The following is a 17,330-nucleotide window of genomic DNA, read 5'->3' on the forward strand; positions in this document are numbered from 1 at the left end:
GCAGGTGCTCAGGAAGGCTATCTCCTTCTGCTAGGTAGGCTTTGTACAGCTTTTTTGTCAGGGTAACTTTACTCCCTGCTGTTGCCTTTACATGCAAGTCTCTCAAAGCGTCCCAAAGTTGCTTTGCAGACTGCATGCCTCGCACATGCACTAGCTGATTGTCCTCAACTCCCAGGATAATGGTGGCTCTAGCCTGCTCATCCTGTCTAAGCCATTCAGCACTGGGATTTTGTGGGGTTTTCTCACCAATTGGCATCCAAAGATTCTCTCTGCGATGATACATTTCCATCTTCAGGGCCCAATTCAAATAGTTGGTCTCTGATATGCACTCAAGAGGCATTGCTGAGGGCTGGGAGGCAGCCATGACTTCTTCCTTCTTTTGCAAATCACCTCAGCTGGCTTCTTTGTCCTGCAGACCGGCAGTAGCTGGAGAATCTCCAGGTGGCTCTGAAGAAAATCTTCACAGGTCTTTGCTACCTGCCTTTAAAATGTACATGAGGTGTGGAGCTGATCTCTCTGCTCTCTCTGAGGTTTACTGGGCTGCTTACTGGGCCCATAACCTGTCAGAGTGTGCTGGAAAGCATTTGGCCCAAGAGATCAGAAAAATCACACACACCAGGCATTTCTATAAAAATAAATGTATTTACAGAAAGCACAAAAACCTATTTTCAAGTTGTGCATTCACACGCGCTCAGAGAGGACTGGGAAGAGAGGCTGTGTAGAAAAGGAAAACAAAACTAAAACAAGCCCAGGAAAGCTTCCCTCCAGGCAAATCAGGAGCTTTTACCTTATATGGTCATGCCTTTTCACCCCCAAAACTAAGGATACTTAAGTTTGACCTTCTGACTCTGCTAGAGTGATTTGTTACCATAGTAACCTTAATGGCTTGCTCCTTGCAAAAAATGATCAAATGCCAACAAGACATTGCATGGAAGATAAGTGGTGGCAGCCAGAATAATCCAACTGTTTTATCAAAAGCAGAAGGTAGGGCAGGGTGTGAAAATCTGAAGGACTTTGTGAGAACTGGAATCAGACCTCCGTTTACTCCACAAACTCAACTGTTCTGCATACAGAGAATTTATTAAATAAAAGTTACCATGGATGTCAAACAACTGATTTGCAGCCTATGTGTAATGGTTGCCTATTCTAAAACACCATCAGACCCGCAGAGCCTGGCCATCAGTGGGGATACTGACGGACAGGCTCTGCGGGGTGGAGATTCATCCTGGAGCCGTCTCTGGCCCCGCTCCCCGGCGGTCTAGATGGGAGGATGAGGGATGGTTGTGGGAAGCTGGGATCTCCTCTGCGTCTCCCCTGCCCCTCCAGTGACAAAGACAGGTTTCTCAACATGTAGTCCATCGATTCTATTTTGGCTTCCACCACTCTTAGTCTCTCAGGGGTTCGAGAGTCCCCTCTCCTTCGCGTGCCCGGTTTCCTCCCAGTTGACACCGTAGTAGATTCTTTGTCTGGGGTTAGTGGGAACCGATACTTCCAGGATGTCCCCAAAGTCCCTGGTTGGGGTTCCCCCACTTCATGCAAGGTGATCAACTCTGCAAGCAATTTGCTGGGTGCCGGTGGCTTTGGCTCTTCCCCATTATCAGATTCCTCTGCATCAGAATTGGAATTCGATTCATCCCTTGACAGGTCTCGGGATTCTGAAGGTTCTGTGGTGAGATTCAGTTCTCCGCTCTTGACCGTCGACTCGGGCATCAAGCTAACTGTCTCCTCGAGTCCCCCGGTTGTGGATTTTGACTCAGCCATCATTAACTATTTTCCCTCACAAGAGACTGATCTTGGTAGGAGCTAACGGTACAACTTTGGTGATTCTCAGCTTTATGTAATGGTTGCCTATTCTAAAACACAATCAGACTCATGAGTAGGAATTCGAAGATACCTGATTTATTAAAGAATAGTATGCAGGATCACAGAGAAAGCTGAGAATGATGAAAGCGCACCAAATTCAAACTAAAAACCCTCGGTGCAAATGAAATCCCCCCCCCTGTAGAATTTTCTCAAGTCCACAATCCCAGGTGCTCCTAACGGTTTCTGATGGTCTGCGGGAAAAGTCCTTGAACAGATAACATAACCCAAACACATTCCATTGTACTGATTCCACATACAGAGTTTGGTACAAGGTCTCACAGCAGCTCCCTCCCAAACAGAAACGCGCTTCAGCGCCATGGCATGTGAAACGTTACGATGTATAAACTACACTGAATCAGTGAACATGACACTATGTAACATGCTGCCTGTGCAGGTGGAAGATGCTCTGGCCACTCACAAGTATCAGGAGAAAATAGAAAGTGGCACAATACCTAATTCTACCAGAATGCCTTCAAAGCCATAATAGTGAGATTGTTGTCTCAGCAGCATCCTATCACTACCTATTAAACTACTATGACACTATTTATCTTTCCTGCCTCCCTTTTTTGTAGTGAGAAAGAGAGAAATGTGAGAAAACAAAAGAAGGAAGGGAAAAGCAGATGATTTGATCCCTCTGTAAAATTCCTTGACAAAAACATTCAAAACATCTCAAATGTGGCTCTGTCATTAACCATGATCTGAACTGAATTAAGGATTGTCAGTGAACTGGAGATGTCACATATGTCCAAAATGAAGAGGCCTCTTAATTTAAGATTTGCTCCCCACAAAATGGGCAATCTAGACTGAAACTGTCTGCCTCCTTTGCCAAATTCTCAGAAAATTACTTTCCTATTTTCAAGGAAAATTATCTGGGAAACAACTAATGTATACTGTGGCCAGCTTAAGATCAGAAAAGGAAGAAGCGATGGTGGAAACCACAGTAACTGAGCCCACAGAACCTCCCTTACCTGAGGATTCAGCCCTAGCCTGGACAGGAACTTGATCTGACTTGCCTTTTCCACATTTAGGGACTCTTGAACCAACACCCAGGTTCTGATGCCTGAGGTGTCTTGGAACATGAGGAGAAAAGCGGCTAGCTGAATTATACAAGAATGCTGTTTCTGAAGCCAGGGTCCTTGAGAATTGTCACCATTCTACTAATGAATGCTAGCTGGGTCCTGGGGTCAGTGAGGAAACAGCCACCACAAAAGAAGCAAATACCTGTGCAAATAATTGTGATTGCCCACTTTGAGTTGTGTGCCAAAAATTCCCAGTCTTGGATTTCTTGACTCTCACCTTTGACCATGCTTTTCACTAAAATGCCCTTGTTGCATTTCAGGTGTTAACTGGGATTAATTACTCTTTTGCCTAATGAATCTGTATGTTCTCGATTTCAGCTGCCTGACCCTTTTCTCCCGCTTTCTCATCCCTTGTAGTGCCTGGGAGACAGAATAGTAGAATAACCCAGATCATCATATAACTCATAGTTATAGAAAACAATCCAGCAGGCCTGATGCAGTATCATTCCATATCAATTATTGCAGGCAGCAGGCAAAAATCAGTTAGGTCAAAAATCAAAATATTATGCTAGTGGTGGGAAACAAACAAATGAGGACACTTGGGGAGATCTGTGCAGCCAATTATTAATAATATCGGTGAAACATATGACAGATTGGTTTATGGGAACTGGTTGATTTTAATTATTTATAGTGTTTCATATGCTCAACCATTTGTACTTTGTTCATGGACAAGTAATACAAAGTAACTACTACAATCACTATTACATTTCCTACTGCAATATTTAGTCTTCTATCATTATCATCCCATATAGGCACAAAGAAGCAGGGGTTATAGCTGGGGTTACTGTATATCGTGGAGAGTAAAATATAGCCTTTTCCTTGGTAGAAACAATCATTCTAAATTTCAGTGGTCACGATTGGCAAAACATAATCCAAATTTGCTTCTAATTGTTCGTTTTCATTTTAAGGACCAGGCAGTATGCTGAACAAAGCTGTGTTTGAAATGTAGACAATATCAACTCAGATAAAATATTGAGTACAGATTAATCATCTATAAAATAAATCCAGTTAGCTTTTCTCGTATGAATTTTGAAATTCCCATTCTATTTAAATATTATGAACAATTTACACTCAACACAATTCTCACCTAAGCAAGAATTTAACTAAATGTGGTCTCCTAGTAATTAAAGTAGGATGCAGGGTTAGGCTGCTTGCTATTAACTGTAATGACCTATACACTTCTGATTGCTATTTGATTTTGAGGTTGTTCTGCATTCTGAGCATTATCTTAAATTGGATTAGCAAAATTCTTATCACACACTTAAATGAGTAGCTGCAATTTCAAACTCAAAAGCCAGTAGATGTGCAGTACAAATCCATGTTTTAAGTCTCCAGAAAGAAAGAAAAACCTATGAAGTTTTATGTAGCTATAAAATATGTTCTTTAGCAGAGACCTATGCATAGTACTTAACTTTTTTGCTTAATATAAAATGATACACCTATTACCAACTTCTCAATGATCTCTTTTGAGTAGTTATGTATATGACCATCTGTATTAATATATCTTAACAGTGAAATAGCCCATCTGTATTAAAGATGTTGAAGATATATCATCCAATATGTGGTGGGGGGGACATATTATCTGTTTCAAATATATTCAAGATATGTAGCTTTGTACAGATTAGCATGCCTGGTTAAGATACAGTACCGCACTTCGAAACAATAATGGGAATAAAAGTATTTATTCCTATAATATAATTATAAAAGATCATTTAAAGATAACAATGAGCCAAAAGTACTTTAAGAGATGCAAATGTAGAGGAAGAAAGATGCTGGAATACAAAAGTATGGCCATAATGCTGTAATTTTAACTAGTGCGGTCATTTGGGGAATATTATACATTAGCTGTTGTCAAAAAGGTTCAGTCTCAAATCATAGATGATGCATGCATTTGAAAGATATTAAGAACAAGTGTAAGTTATAAAATACTGCTGAGTTAAAAGTACAAGAGTCCCATCTGCTCAACATACAGTATAAGTCCTATAAGGCTAGCTTCCAAGATACTGATATAAAGAAATTACTAATAAATTGCATTTTACAAGTATGCTGAAGGAAGGATATACAGCTGAATCTTTCTGCTTCCTGGCACTTTTAAAACTTGTATTAAATCTTGTTACTTAAACTTACTAGCTCCTATTTCATTTTCAGAGAACTTGTTCAAACATGAGTATTGTCTATAAAATCGTACTAACTGCATTCAAAGGTTTACTTTGAAGGAAATATAAGGAGAGTGACCCACTTGCATGAATGTAGGCATGCTAAGAATTACTGGGATTATTTATGTTTTAAATGCCATTAAGTAATGCTATTTAACCACAATTAAAATAAATTCCCATATGCTAGAAAAGAACAGAAATGTGCTGCTGATGGAGCCATGCCTTGCAACCAAGGTCTAATGTGCAAATGAGCTATGTGAATTATTCCTGGACAATTCAGGATCAAAGCAGAAATATTTATTAACACTGTATCTTTAAGTGAATAAGGTCTCATTCACCTAAAAGGCCCAGATAGCAAACACAAAACTCTAGTTTAGGGGCTATAATGATGCACAAATGAATTTGCTAATTAGAATAAGGCTACAAATAAAACAAAAATATACATTTAATATCAACTATGAGGTATAAATGTGGGCTAAAAAGCTATTTACAAAAGCCAGGAATCTGTCTAAATAACAGGAATTAATCATTTGCAATGTTTCCACAATTTGAGATCAACAATATGATGGAACTCCAAAGCCCTGTTAACTGTATGATTATATTTTCCCTAAAATAGGGCCTTAGGGAAGAGGTCAAAAATGTCAAGATAGCAGCCACAGCCATTGCACATAAAAAAGAAGTGGGGCTTTGATCATATGGATGTGGCCATAACCTTGACTTTTTTTGACCACCCTGCAGACACCCTTGAATAGGGCTCTATTTGGCTGTGTTCCCACTTGTGAAATGAAAGTACTGTTGTTGTAGGCATGAAAGCATAGCTCTTCAGTATATGTTTCATTTTGAAATACAGTAGAGTTCCAAGGAGAGGAGCACATCTTTATAATTTATTTGTGTACATTTTATTTTTGTTGTATGTTCTAACGTTTAAATTTTTCTTTTAATCATTTAATCCAACTTTTGTGAGAATTCCAAAACAAATGGGAGAGGTCAACGGATATGACAAAAGTCATTTGACACTCGCAGCCAAAAGCTGTGAAAGCTTAGCTGTTTCTTTAATATGCAGACATTTTCCCTATAATTTTTTTGGCAAATCAGTCATTCGTGACTGATGTATCACATAAAAAGTCTGTTCCCTTTTAAACTTGAAGTCAGGAAAAAAAAATCCTGCCATTATACTATTAAAATGAAACTGGTTCATATAATCCCCACTTTTGAATAGAAAGGAAAAGCTTCTTGTCCATTTATCCATCCATTGTAGGTCTGGACTTTTGTTAACTTAAGAGAATGGCAGGTTTCAAGAGGTTTAGAAAAAGAGCAGCCATGGATGTCTCCTCTAGAAAGAACATTTATATGCTTGGATATGATCCATCAGCTTTCTTACACAAGCCCCATTGAGTTGAATGAGAGACACTGTTGCACAACTTCCAGTAAATACAAAATGGATTGGGAACAAATTTCAAGCAGACTGCAGTCCTAATAATTATTAAGACACAGCTTTCCAAGAAACTGATTCGCATTACATTGCTTTGGCAAAGATACACATCTTGTTTTGTTAAGTTTACTTTGGGTCACATGGAAGGCACTAATATCTGGGCTCACCTATACTACAGCTGAGGAAGAAAAAATATGTCATTTTTAAATTCCTTATTATGGAAATTTAAAAATACAGGGATCTGTAGGAAGAGGTCAAGATGGTGGCCACTGTTGAGGTTGCCACCTCATATTTTTTGATTCTCCTGCCTTCAGATGCTTCCAATATTCTTCCAAGGATCCATAATAAAGAACACTTCCATATCCCAAAGCACATTTAACCTCTTCTGTTCTTTCCTTCCTTCAACCTATATTTTAAAAAAGAAAAAAAATCCACTTAAACTGGAAAGGTCTGTTTATTCCCTTTTAAAAAGAAGAGATATTGTCATACACCAGGTATGGGAATTAGTTACAACTTCCATTCATTTCAAGATGAAAACGTTTGGTAGGCCTGGGTTTTGACCTCTTCTGGCCTCATACAATCACAAGCCCAGCACCTCTCTGCTTTTTCATGCTTGAGTGAGCTGAAGAAGTTTCACCTGCTTTAAGAGTCTCATTAATTTTAGTGCACAGATTCCTTCAGACAGACATGACTTTTTTGCAGGCTCATACAGAAGCCTGAAAAATGACAGCTCCTTTAACGAACAGCAGGTACTGGGCTCCCCCTTACAAGGGGCTCAAAGGACTTTCTCTGAATTCTTTTCGAAGTGTACACCACCTTCACATCCAGTCCTCAGTAAAGATCTGGTAAATTGGCTTTGAAAACTTGGACATCAGATACAAAGTCACTTTCACAAGGTCAGTTCTGATGAAAAAGATGAACCAAGGCTACTAGCCACTTTCTGGCTACTTCAGTATCTGCTTGACAACACTTGTTCCTCTTGTACATTCAGAACACTGGGAGGAAAGCTCTGTAAACTGAGGGGTTTGCCATTTCAAATGCTATACGGAAATTCAACTCCTACAGTAGCAATCTTCCTTGCTGAAATAGGACAAGGAACCCCTAAAATTGGTAATGTCGTATATATAATGCTTCAGGTTCCATTCTTAAGCTTAATGGGAACAAAATGGTTAAGCAACAGTTCCTTTGTATGATATCCTTCATTTGTGTCAACATCAGGAAAAAATCCCTAATCCTGTAAATTAAGATCTGTGTGTCATTCCCCCCTTTCCCAATAGAGCCAATTTTAGGCTTAGTTTTGACATTCCAACATAAAATACTTATAAAAGTTTCAGCTGCAACATTGTTACATTTAAAAAAAATTACATTTTTCTTTACTATGACATGACATACTTGTGGAAGTGACATCTGAGCAATGAGTTTTTTGGGGTAATAGATGAAAAATCCTGCTAAAACGAATTCCTAGGAATCCCCTGGTAGCACGAAGCTTTTGTGTTTCAAATACCCATTGTGTGTTGGAAATAGTGTTCAAATGGAATATATGTTGAAATGTGCACCCCATATTTAAGAGTGGTTCCAACCCAACGTGATTTTTCATGATCATGTTGTTGCACCTGGAGATTTATTGTAAAGGGACTATTATCCCCTCCTGTGAATGGGTTCAATATATGCTCCTATTACCTTATAAAAGCAGACAACTAATCACAGAGTTGCCAGCTCAGTGGCCCCTGATAGCTTATAACTCCTTAAATGTAAAGTGGCCACAGGGAATCTTCACTGTGGTAAAAAACCAAAGCAAAATAAAAAACAAAAAATCATTTTTGAGACTATTACCATGAAAAGACTGGAGATGCAAACTAACCCTTTCGTTTGCCAAAGAACAATGCAACCCGACAAGAAACAGCTTAAATTCCTCGGTGTGTATGTTTGTGTGTGTGTTTTTTTCCACTCTGCTTCTACTCAGGGCAGTGCAAATGATTTTATACTACACGATGCTAGTACCACTCTGAACTATAATAATTGTTTGTAGATAAAAATTAAAAAAATCCTAGTCAGAAATAAACTGACAAAATGTACATTCTTCTCTGTTAAAAAAGTAAATAAAATAACATTATTTAAATTGTGAATAATCTGTAAGACATACATTACAATTACATAGATACATATCAATACAGCACATTCAATCTGCCCCAAATGATTACAAAGCCAGTATGGATGCTGATATATATATATATATACACACACACACACACACACACACGCGCGCGCACACACACACACATACACACACACACATACATATATATATATATATTCACATCACACAATGATTATAGCATTCATAATTGCACTAGGCCTACTATTTTAAAATTACAAGATTTCCTGATAAGGGAACAAAAGCAACCCAAGTTTTCATCAATTTTAATAGAAAGAATTAAGGGTCAATTAAGTCTTATTAGAATATGTTGTAGATTATCCATGAAGCATTATCTTAAAAATGTTATACTGGGAATCTGGTCCTTGTGCCAGTAATACTAATGCTTGGCAGATTGCTGCTACACTTAAAGTTTAGTAGTAATTTATTGTATTCACTGCCTCCTCTGCCCCAAAGTCTAATGCAGAGAATCTATTTTAACCCTAGAGCTGCAAAAATCACCTTTTAGAAAAATTAGTCCAATTTCATATCTGACTCTTCTACTTCACGTGTACAACTCTCCAAACTGACCATTTTTATTTACAGAATTGTCTTACACAAAACTTTAAAAATTTGATGTCAGTCCAAGGTAGAGAGAGAGGAAGGGGGGGGGGGGAATAGGGAGAAAGAGAGAGAGAGATGTTCACCAAAGCAAGTGAAGTGCATTCTTCAGATCCATTGGACTTGTTCTCAAAAAATTATGCATAGTAGGGAAGGTTTAGCCTTCCATTTTGCCATTTCACACACTTACACACGTAACTTTATATGTACATTGTCTCTCTTTTTCTCTCTGTCTTACAAAGGGTCCTATTTAAAAATTATTTTAATTTTGTCTTTTTCCATTAAAAGTGCCTTAGTAAAGAAGGAAAATAAGAACACTGTCGATCTTATGGCATTTTAGATATTAAAACTGTTTTTGAATTAGGCCATATGTATGTAGCACCAATTTTCACTTGTAATGTTGAGGTGGGGGGAAGCTTGGCATTGAGAAATGGAAAGCTTTTTAGTACAAAGAGAAAACAAAAAAGCTAAAATCTAGTTGCTTTAACCTTTGGCAGTTGTCTGGAAGAGATTCCCAATCAGTTAACTTGGCATTTTAAATCACTATCTTACATTTTGTAGTTACCATATATAAGAAAAAAAGAGCAAAATCTGGCAACGTAATACTTTGCAGACAATTAAAAAAAACTGAAATTGGAATGAGAAATCTAGATAGTCTGCTTAATTTAAAAACAGATCAAAAAAGATGTTCCAGGCTATTGTAGCTCCATGGTATATATTTGCAACTGTGATATTGGAAGCAAAAAAGGGGGGAAGGGATTTTTTTTTAAAGAATGGTTTTGGAAGAGAATGAATGGCAATTACAGATCAAAAAGTTATCCTGCTTCAAGAAATGTTCCTCTTAGTGGTTTTTTGCTGTGTAGTTTTCTGATTTTCTATGTGACAATTATTGATAAAAATCTTTAACACTGCTATAATATTCTCAATGAACAATATTCCTTCAGTGCAAAGTTGACACCAAAAGATAGATATTCTTTATGTCTGCCAAAAATTAAATAAAATTAGAATAGATTTGATCCCTCATAAAAGTAGTTTCTGATGGCTGAAATTCTAATGACAGGTTTTTTCCCCACAGATCTAAGGAGGAAACCTGGAAATGAAACTTGTGGGGCCAGGTCATTGTACCTGAAAAAATAAATCAAGACAAACACAGGCAGAGACAATAGGAGGGAGACCCCAACTTGATTTTGCTTTAGTCACAACAAAAAAATCAACCCAACCCCCTATCCTTTTGTGTGTGCACAACTGAGAATTTAGAACACATTAAGTCACAAAATTTTGACTTAAAAAATGAGGAAATGTGCTGTGAATGTAGTTCAGCATCTTTTGTTTTTTTTTCCTCTGTAAAGTTTAAATAAAATTGTAATATTTACTACAAACTCTGCAAATATTAACAGAGTCCAGGCCAGCAATAAATTAGTATTATGCAGATCATTTTCACAGATAATACAGTCCCTCTTGAATATCTTCAATTGCCCAAAGTGGGTGGGTGGAGATCTAAGAGGCACAGTTAGACCAAGTTGTACTCCTTCAGGTTTAACTGTAGGATAGTGTCCTTGACAGCAGCAAAGACGAAGCGGATATTCTCTGTGTCTGTGGCACACGTGAAATGGGAGTAGATAATTTTTTCACTCTCAGGATTCAGATCAACAAACATCTTCAAGATAAATTCTCTTGCTGCCTGTGCATCTCGTTGAGGTCCTGTTATACCAGAAAAGAAGTATATTCAATTTATCTTTAGAAAAGGATATAAATGGCTATTATTACATTGTGGTGATCTCTCAGCAAGAAATGAGGACCAAATATTGAAGGATGGAAGAGAAGTTGTGGTTCTCCAGACTTCGCAAAATGACACATCCCAACATCTTCATCAACAACCATGTAACTTGGAGAATTGCAACTTAACCTTTTAAACTAAAGCTGGTTAAAAACAAAGCGAAGGCAAGAATTTCACAGTACTTTAGAATGGGAGCTAAAGTACTACTTTAAGCATATAAAGAGAGTACAGGGGGAGAAATGATTGAGAAAGAAGATAAATGCCTCAAAATACCTCATTTTAAAACAAGATTAGAGTGACTACCACTGGGAGACAGATGAGTACACCAAGCAATATAGCCATGGGAAAGAAGTCTGTCAGCTTTCCAAGGGTGGAGGGAAAAGTGAGGGGAAAAAACCCTTCTCTTTGCTTCAATTACGGGAAAATTTTTCAACTGGTGCACTATCTCTCTCCACCTCTCAATAAGTGGAGGGACAGGGCACAGACTGTGTAATTAGCAATTTAACAAACCACAACCTTTTAGTAAGACATGCAGTTCATAGCATCTGAATTTGAATTATCCTATTTTGTTAATCCCATGAGATTAGGAAGAATGTCAAAGATGTTAAACTCCATCACTCCGATTCTGTACACACAACCTTCTCCAGTCATATGGACAGTACTTCTTCCTTTTCAAATCTTATTCAAATGAACTGAAAACACAAACCATGGTATGTTCAAGGGCTGTTTTTCTGGTCAACGAAAAAAATTGACACTCTTAACATGTAGTTAAGAATGCACCATTTAATTAGAAGTTTTGGAACACAGAGGTAGCTGTAGTATCACAGAACCACAGTAGGCAAGCTCGTTCTCTTCTATCAACTCTATGATGTTGTCTTCTTGCTATTGCACCATTTGCACACAACGTCTTATTAAAAAAAAAACAACTTACCATCATACTCCGGGAAATAGTCAACTAGATGTGAGTACATTATTTTTTCCTCTAAAAGGTCTTTCTTATTTAAGAATAGAATGACTGAAGAATTCTGGAACCAGGGATATGTGATAATTGTCCTAAATAGTGCTTTGCTTTCCTCCATTCGATTCTGGAAGAGAAAAAAATAGTTAAGTACATTAATATAATTAATACTATACTATAGTGAAGGTTTCAAAGGCACAATCTGGTCAAAAAAAATTTTTTGTCTGCTGCCCAGAGTTTCTTGGACAGATGGACAACCATATAATTAATAGGCATAGGCACAGGAATGCATCTGGAGTTCTGTTTAAATACCAAGGTTCAATTCATCCAGTCAACTAGAAAATAGCGGAGGTGTGCACTGTCTCTCATCTTGCCCTCTAGCACATGGTTTCTCCTTTCAGTTTCTTGTTTAGCACTAATCATAGGCTGAAGTGACTTCCAAATCAGCCTACTACACTTAATATTTTCTCTCCAAGCCAATTTAAAAGCCAACTTGGACCAGTTTTTTGTTCCTGATTTGGAAGACAAATAACAATGTCTTACTACAAAGTCAAAGAAGCGCGATAATGGCTTAACACAAAGTGGGAACTTAGCTTATGAGCCAACATCCTCTCCTCCCAAGAAACTAAATAAGAATTTGTGAAAAAGACAGGAGGAGATATGCTTGAACTTCTAGCTTGTTTCTAATACTGCAGTGTACTGTTTAAAGAACTATCTGGACAGTGCTTTAATGTGCTGTAGCTTAACTTCAGTTCCCAATAGAAGAGGAATTAAAGTGAAAAAAGGAGAAAAATATTTAGTCTTTAAAAAAAAAAAAATTAAAACTGAACCCACATAATTCACACTATCAGCCTGCAGTCACAGCAGGACGGACATAATCCCAAGAGTCAAGTATTTGTTCAACAATAAGGACTAGAACATTTAATTGTTGAAAAAAATGCTATGATCAATTTCTAGCAACATAGGGGTACACAGTCCTGCCAGTCAGAAGTTATTCCCATATGCCGGGGCAAGCAACATTTGTCAATTTGAGAACTGCACTTAGCGTAGTTGGAGGGATCATTCCAAAAAGTAGATGAGTCTGGGACAAGAAAACAATCAGGGCCTGGGCGAAAAGCACATCTGATTGAATTTAATTAAAATGGAGTATTAATTATAGCTTAGTGGCAATTTCTGGAGGAGGTCTGCAGGCTGCATCCAAAGCTTTCAGGAGCTGCCACATGTGGTCTTGTAAATAAGAGTGCACGTTGCTGCCATAAGCATAGATTTGCCTTGACTGAAGCCATTAATAAAAACAGTAATAAAATAGAGATATAAAACTTGAAAGGGATAAAGTATTCAACCAAATGCAAGCTTATCTTCCAGACCCTTCTTCCATACAGTGTAGAGTAAAATATTTCATGAGCAGGGGATCAAATCCAGTAATGTATTTACAGAACACGCAGATCCAGCGAGATGAACAAAGAAAGGAAGTATTTTTGATAATTATTAGCGAAACACAAATATGATGCAAATATAGGGTGTAACTTTTTCCAAAATGGCATTTTCAAAGATGTGGTTCTGCCAATCGACATTCTGTCTGCAGTTGTAGCAGTCAGGGAATAATACCCAGATCCCAGCTTTACAAAGCAGAAACACTTTGGGACCTGCAAAGGTTGTTATGTAGGAAAGACTACTTATCTCTTTCTACAGAAATGGCAAGGAAGGAAGCACAGTTAACTCACATTTCTAGAACCCTCTGCTTTTGGTCTCATTAAGAAAGCCTCAATGTTCTATGGGTATAAAACAGCATGACCTAGTAATATGAAATTACATATATAAAAAAGAAACTGCATATCCTGTATTGTATTTAACTTTTATAAGCTACAGAAAGCAGAGGTAGGTGAAGATTGATCTATCAGATGTTGCTGAACTATCATTCCTTACCTGATGAGATCTGGAGAGCTATACATTGCTTGTCTCCACTGTAGGCTTTTATTCTGTTATGTGCATAAAATGTATACGAGAGTTCTGTTTGAAAGCTGGAAGTAGAAATGTGTACTTCCCTCTATGTGTGGACTTCCGGAGGAAGAAATGGCAGACTTCATAGCTCCCTGAAAAGCAAAGCTGATGACCATGGCAAAGAACGGAGAGCCAGCAAGTAGACTGAGTCTCCGAACCTCTCCAGATAAAGAAGAGGACGGAAGATTGCCCACAAGTGCTCCAGACAGTTGTGCCTCACAAGGAGACCGCAAGACAGTGGTCTCCGGCGGCTTTTGAGCAGTGGGAGATGCGGGAATAGCCACCTTCCTCAAGGTGTGGTTGGCAACTTTAAAAGGACACTAAGTTCACATACTTCCTTTTCTAATCACATTTAGAAATTGCTTATTAACTACTTTTCAGCTATTAGAAACCTTTGGAGCGACCAGTCTGAAAACACCAGGTGAGTCTGCCTTCAATCCTTAATGAAAGAAAAATTTTAACTACAAGCTTAAGAACGTATTTTTTAAAGAAAAATAAACAGCAAAAAGTTGATTAAAACTTTGATTTTAGAAAGCTACAAATGGACTAAAGATCCAGATAAATTTGAAATAAGATTTTGGAATTAGTTATAAAGAATCCTTCCGTGGGAAAATGCTTTTGTTTTGAATTTTAAAAAATTAATAAGATTTTAAAAATTGGACACTAGAGGGAACTAAAAATTTCAATTAAAGGAGAACACATAAACTTGATTAACAGCTACAGAATGGTGCAAAATACTCTAACACTGAAAATATTGAAGGATACTTTTAAAAAATAAGGCTCAGAAATTGATATTAATAATGACAACAGTGGTAGCTGCCTCTATGGATAGACTCTGTCTAAAAGATGTTATGGAAGAGGAACAAGTTTTACCTGACATGACAAAGACTGAGTTGAAAGTGGATTACCAAATAAGACTACAAGAAGGACATGGAAAAAGATGTTATACTGGACATACAAAAGAAACTGATGTTTTAATAATTAAAAGGGACATAGAAACAATAAACCAAGGGAGTGACCTCGGTAATTTTTCTACATGGATGTACAAGAGACTTGTTAAAACTTTGAAGAATCTTGTGAGAAGGTTCAAAGAAGAAAAAAAAAGACATCAAGTTCTATGACATTATTTGAATAGACTAAAGATTAAGATTGTTAGAAGTAAAAGGAATATACAGTTGGTTTATTTGATCATGGTTAAATAGATATGTTATTTCTGGTAACCCTTAATGGACTTTTGCTGACACCGGACTGAAATAATGATGCTTTATGGATTTGTTTATAGACAGGAGATAGGATATGGGAAAAAGAGATCATTTGTTGTAATTTAAGAGGAGGTGAAAAGTTACTAAAATTGTTTATACTTGTTGGTTGGGAGTCACTTCTTTACATATTTCTTTCTCTTTACTATATTATTTTTCTTTTCTTTTTTCTTTCTTTTTTTAATGTCTTTCCTATTTTTTCTTTTGCACTTTTTACTCCTTCTATTTTCCTATCTTTTTTTTTAGTTTGCATTAGTTTTTACTATTGTAATTATAAACTTCAATAAAATTACTTAAAAGAACCTCCCCTATGTGCAGCATCACATCATTCCATCCCATCCATTTTCCAGATTTTTTTCACCCAGTTTGTAATAAAAATATTTACAATTCATGCCACATTCACTGAGTGTACAGTAATATTGCCTTGATTGATTACGTGCCATCAAGTTTTTTTCGACTCCTAGTGACCACGTGGATAGATTTTCTCCAAGACAATCTATCCCTAACCTGTTCTTTCAAGTCTCCCAATGGGGTACTCATCGCTACTGTAACTGAGTCCATCCACCTTGCTGCTGGTCATCCTCTTCTTCTCTTTCCTTCTACCTTTCCCAGCATTAGAACCTTTTCCACAGAGCTGGATCTTCACATATGTCCGAAGTAGGATAGTTTAAGCCTGGTCATTTGTGCCTCGAGGGAGAACTCTGCATTGATTTGTTTGATGATCCATCGGTTTGTTTTCTTGGCTGTCCACCATATTCTCAGGACTCTTCTCCAACATCAAAGTTCAACAGCAAAGCTCAACAGCGTCAATACTCTTCCTATCCTGCTTCTTTAAAGTCCAACTTTTGCTTCTATAGAGTGTTTCAGGGAATACCATGGTTTGAATAATTCTAATCTCCGTAGACACAGACACATCATGGTATTTAAATATCTTTTCCAAGGCCTGTATGGCTGCTCTACCAAGTGCTAGCCTGTGGCGTATTTCTTGACTGCTTGTTCCTTTACTGATGACAGTTGATCTTAAAAGGCATTACACATCTGCACTGCCTAATCCTCAGTGCCGTATCTTATCAAAATGTTTGGTTAATGAATCCCAAAATACTTCTGCAGTGGAGTTTCTGCTCATTATCAGAAAAGCTACAAGTGCCAGGGACACAAGGACTAACCTAGGCCCCTGGCTTTAAAGTAGTTAGTAAAGTAGCTATTGCACTCTGGGAAAAACCTCCACACAAGAACTGCTACAGTGTTCCAGAAGTACCTGGGAACTGTGTATGCCTTAGAATACATTTAAGCGTATTTTGCTGAGTCTGCCTAGCTAAGGCACTACTAATGCGTATAGGAAAATAAAAATACAATTAGGCCAGACTATCTTTTGAAGGCTGGTAATCTCTGCAATTATCTTACTTCTTCAGAATTAGTGTTATCATATTTTTTAACATAATGGCAGCACACAAGGACGCCACACCAATATGTTAAAATGTGGTTCAGCATACTGTAAAAGAAAGTATTACATTGTCTAACCCTAACTCTAAGGACAGCAAACAATACCCTATGTTTGATTTTAGTTTAGGATTAAAACATGAGGTTCTATTTTGCTAAATGGCAAAGATTAGATATCCTAATTTAGGGAATTCTACTGTATAATGAAGTATTTTAAAAGAAAGGTATTTGCAGATAAGCTGTCCATTATTATTAGGCCCCAAACCTACAGTTTTATTTGGTAAAGATGAAAATGTAGAAACATGTATAGAGGAGGCACAGAGTATATTTAAAAATGTGAATTTGAAGTATTTTGAAATCCAGGAATTTTGGTTTATTCTTTTTAAAAGGTGTGTGTGCAAATATGTAGAACAGAACATATGTTCACAAAAGCTAGTGTGTCTGAAGAAATGGACGGGGAATAGCATCAAAGCAACTTCACTTCAAAAGGTATGAAAGCGAAGAAGTAAAGAACACTCTTGTATATGAAGAACTGTGCTTCTGTTCATGGTATTACTAATTAAACGGATAATCCCTAACAAGAGAAAAAAACAGATGGTCTAACGACTAA

The 17,330-nt window shown here is 37.3% G+C and overlaps 1 protein-coding gene across 1 annotated transcript in view; it reads right to left on the reverse strand.

The window, feature by feature from the left end:
* Positions 1-9,407: 9,407 nt before the first annotated feature.
* Positions 9,408-17,330, reverse strand: part of LOC134491418 (guanine nucleotide-binding protein G(q) subunit alpha) — a 119,160-nt gene continuing 111,237 nt past the window's right edge. The window contains exons 6-7 of the mRNA XM_063295165.1: positions 11,994-12,147; positions 9,408-10,986 (exon numbers count right to left, since the gene is read on the reverse strand). Coding sequence (XP_063151235.1) covers positions 10,796-10,986; positions 11,994-12,147 — 345 coding nt within the window. The 3' untranslated portion in view covers positions 9,408-10,795. The remainder of the gene's footprint in view (positions 10,987-11,993; positions 12,148-17,330) is intronic.

Source organism: Candoia aspera, chromosome 2 (assembly GCF_035149785.1).
Source record: "Candoia aspera isolate rCanAsp1 chromosome 2, rCanAsp1.hap2, whole genome shotgun sequence".
NCBI lineage: Eukaryota > Metazoa > Chordata > Lepidosauria > Squamata > Boidae > Candoia > Candoia aspera.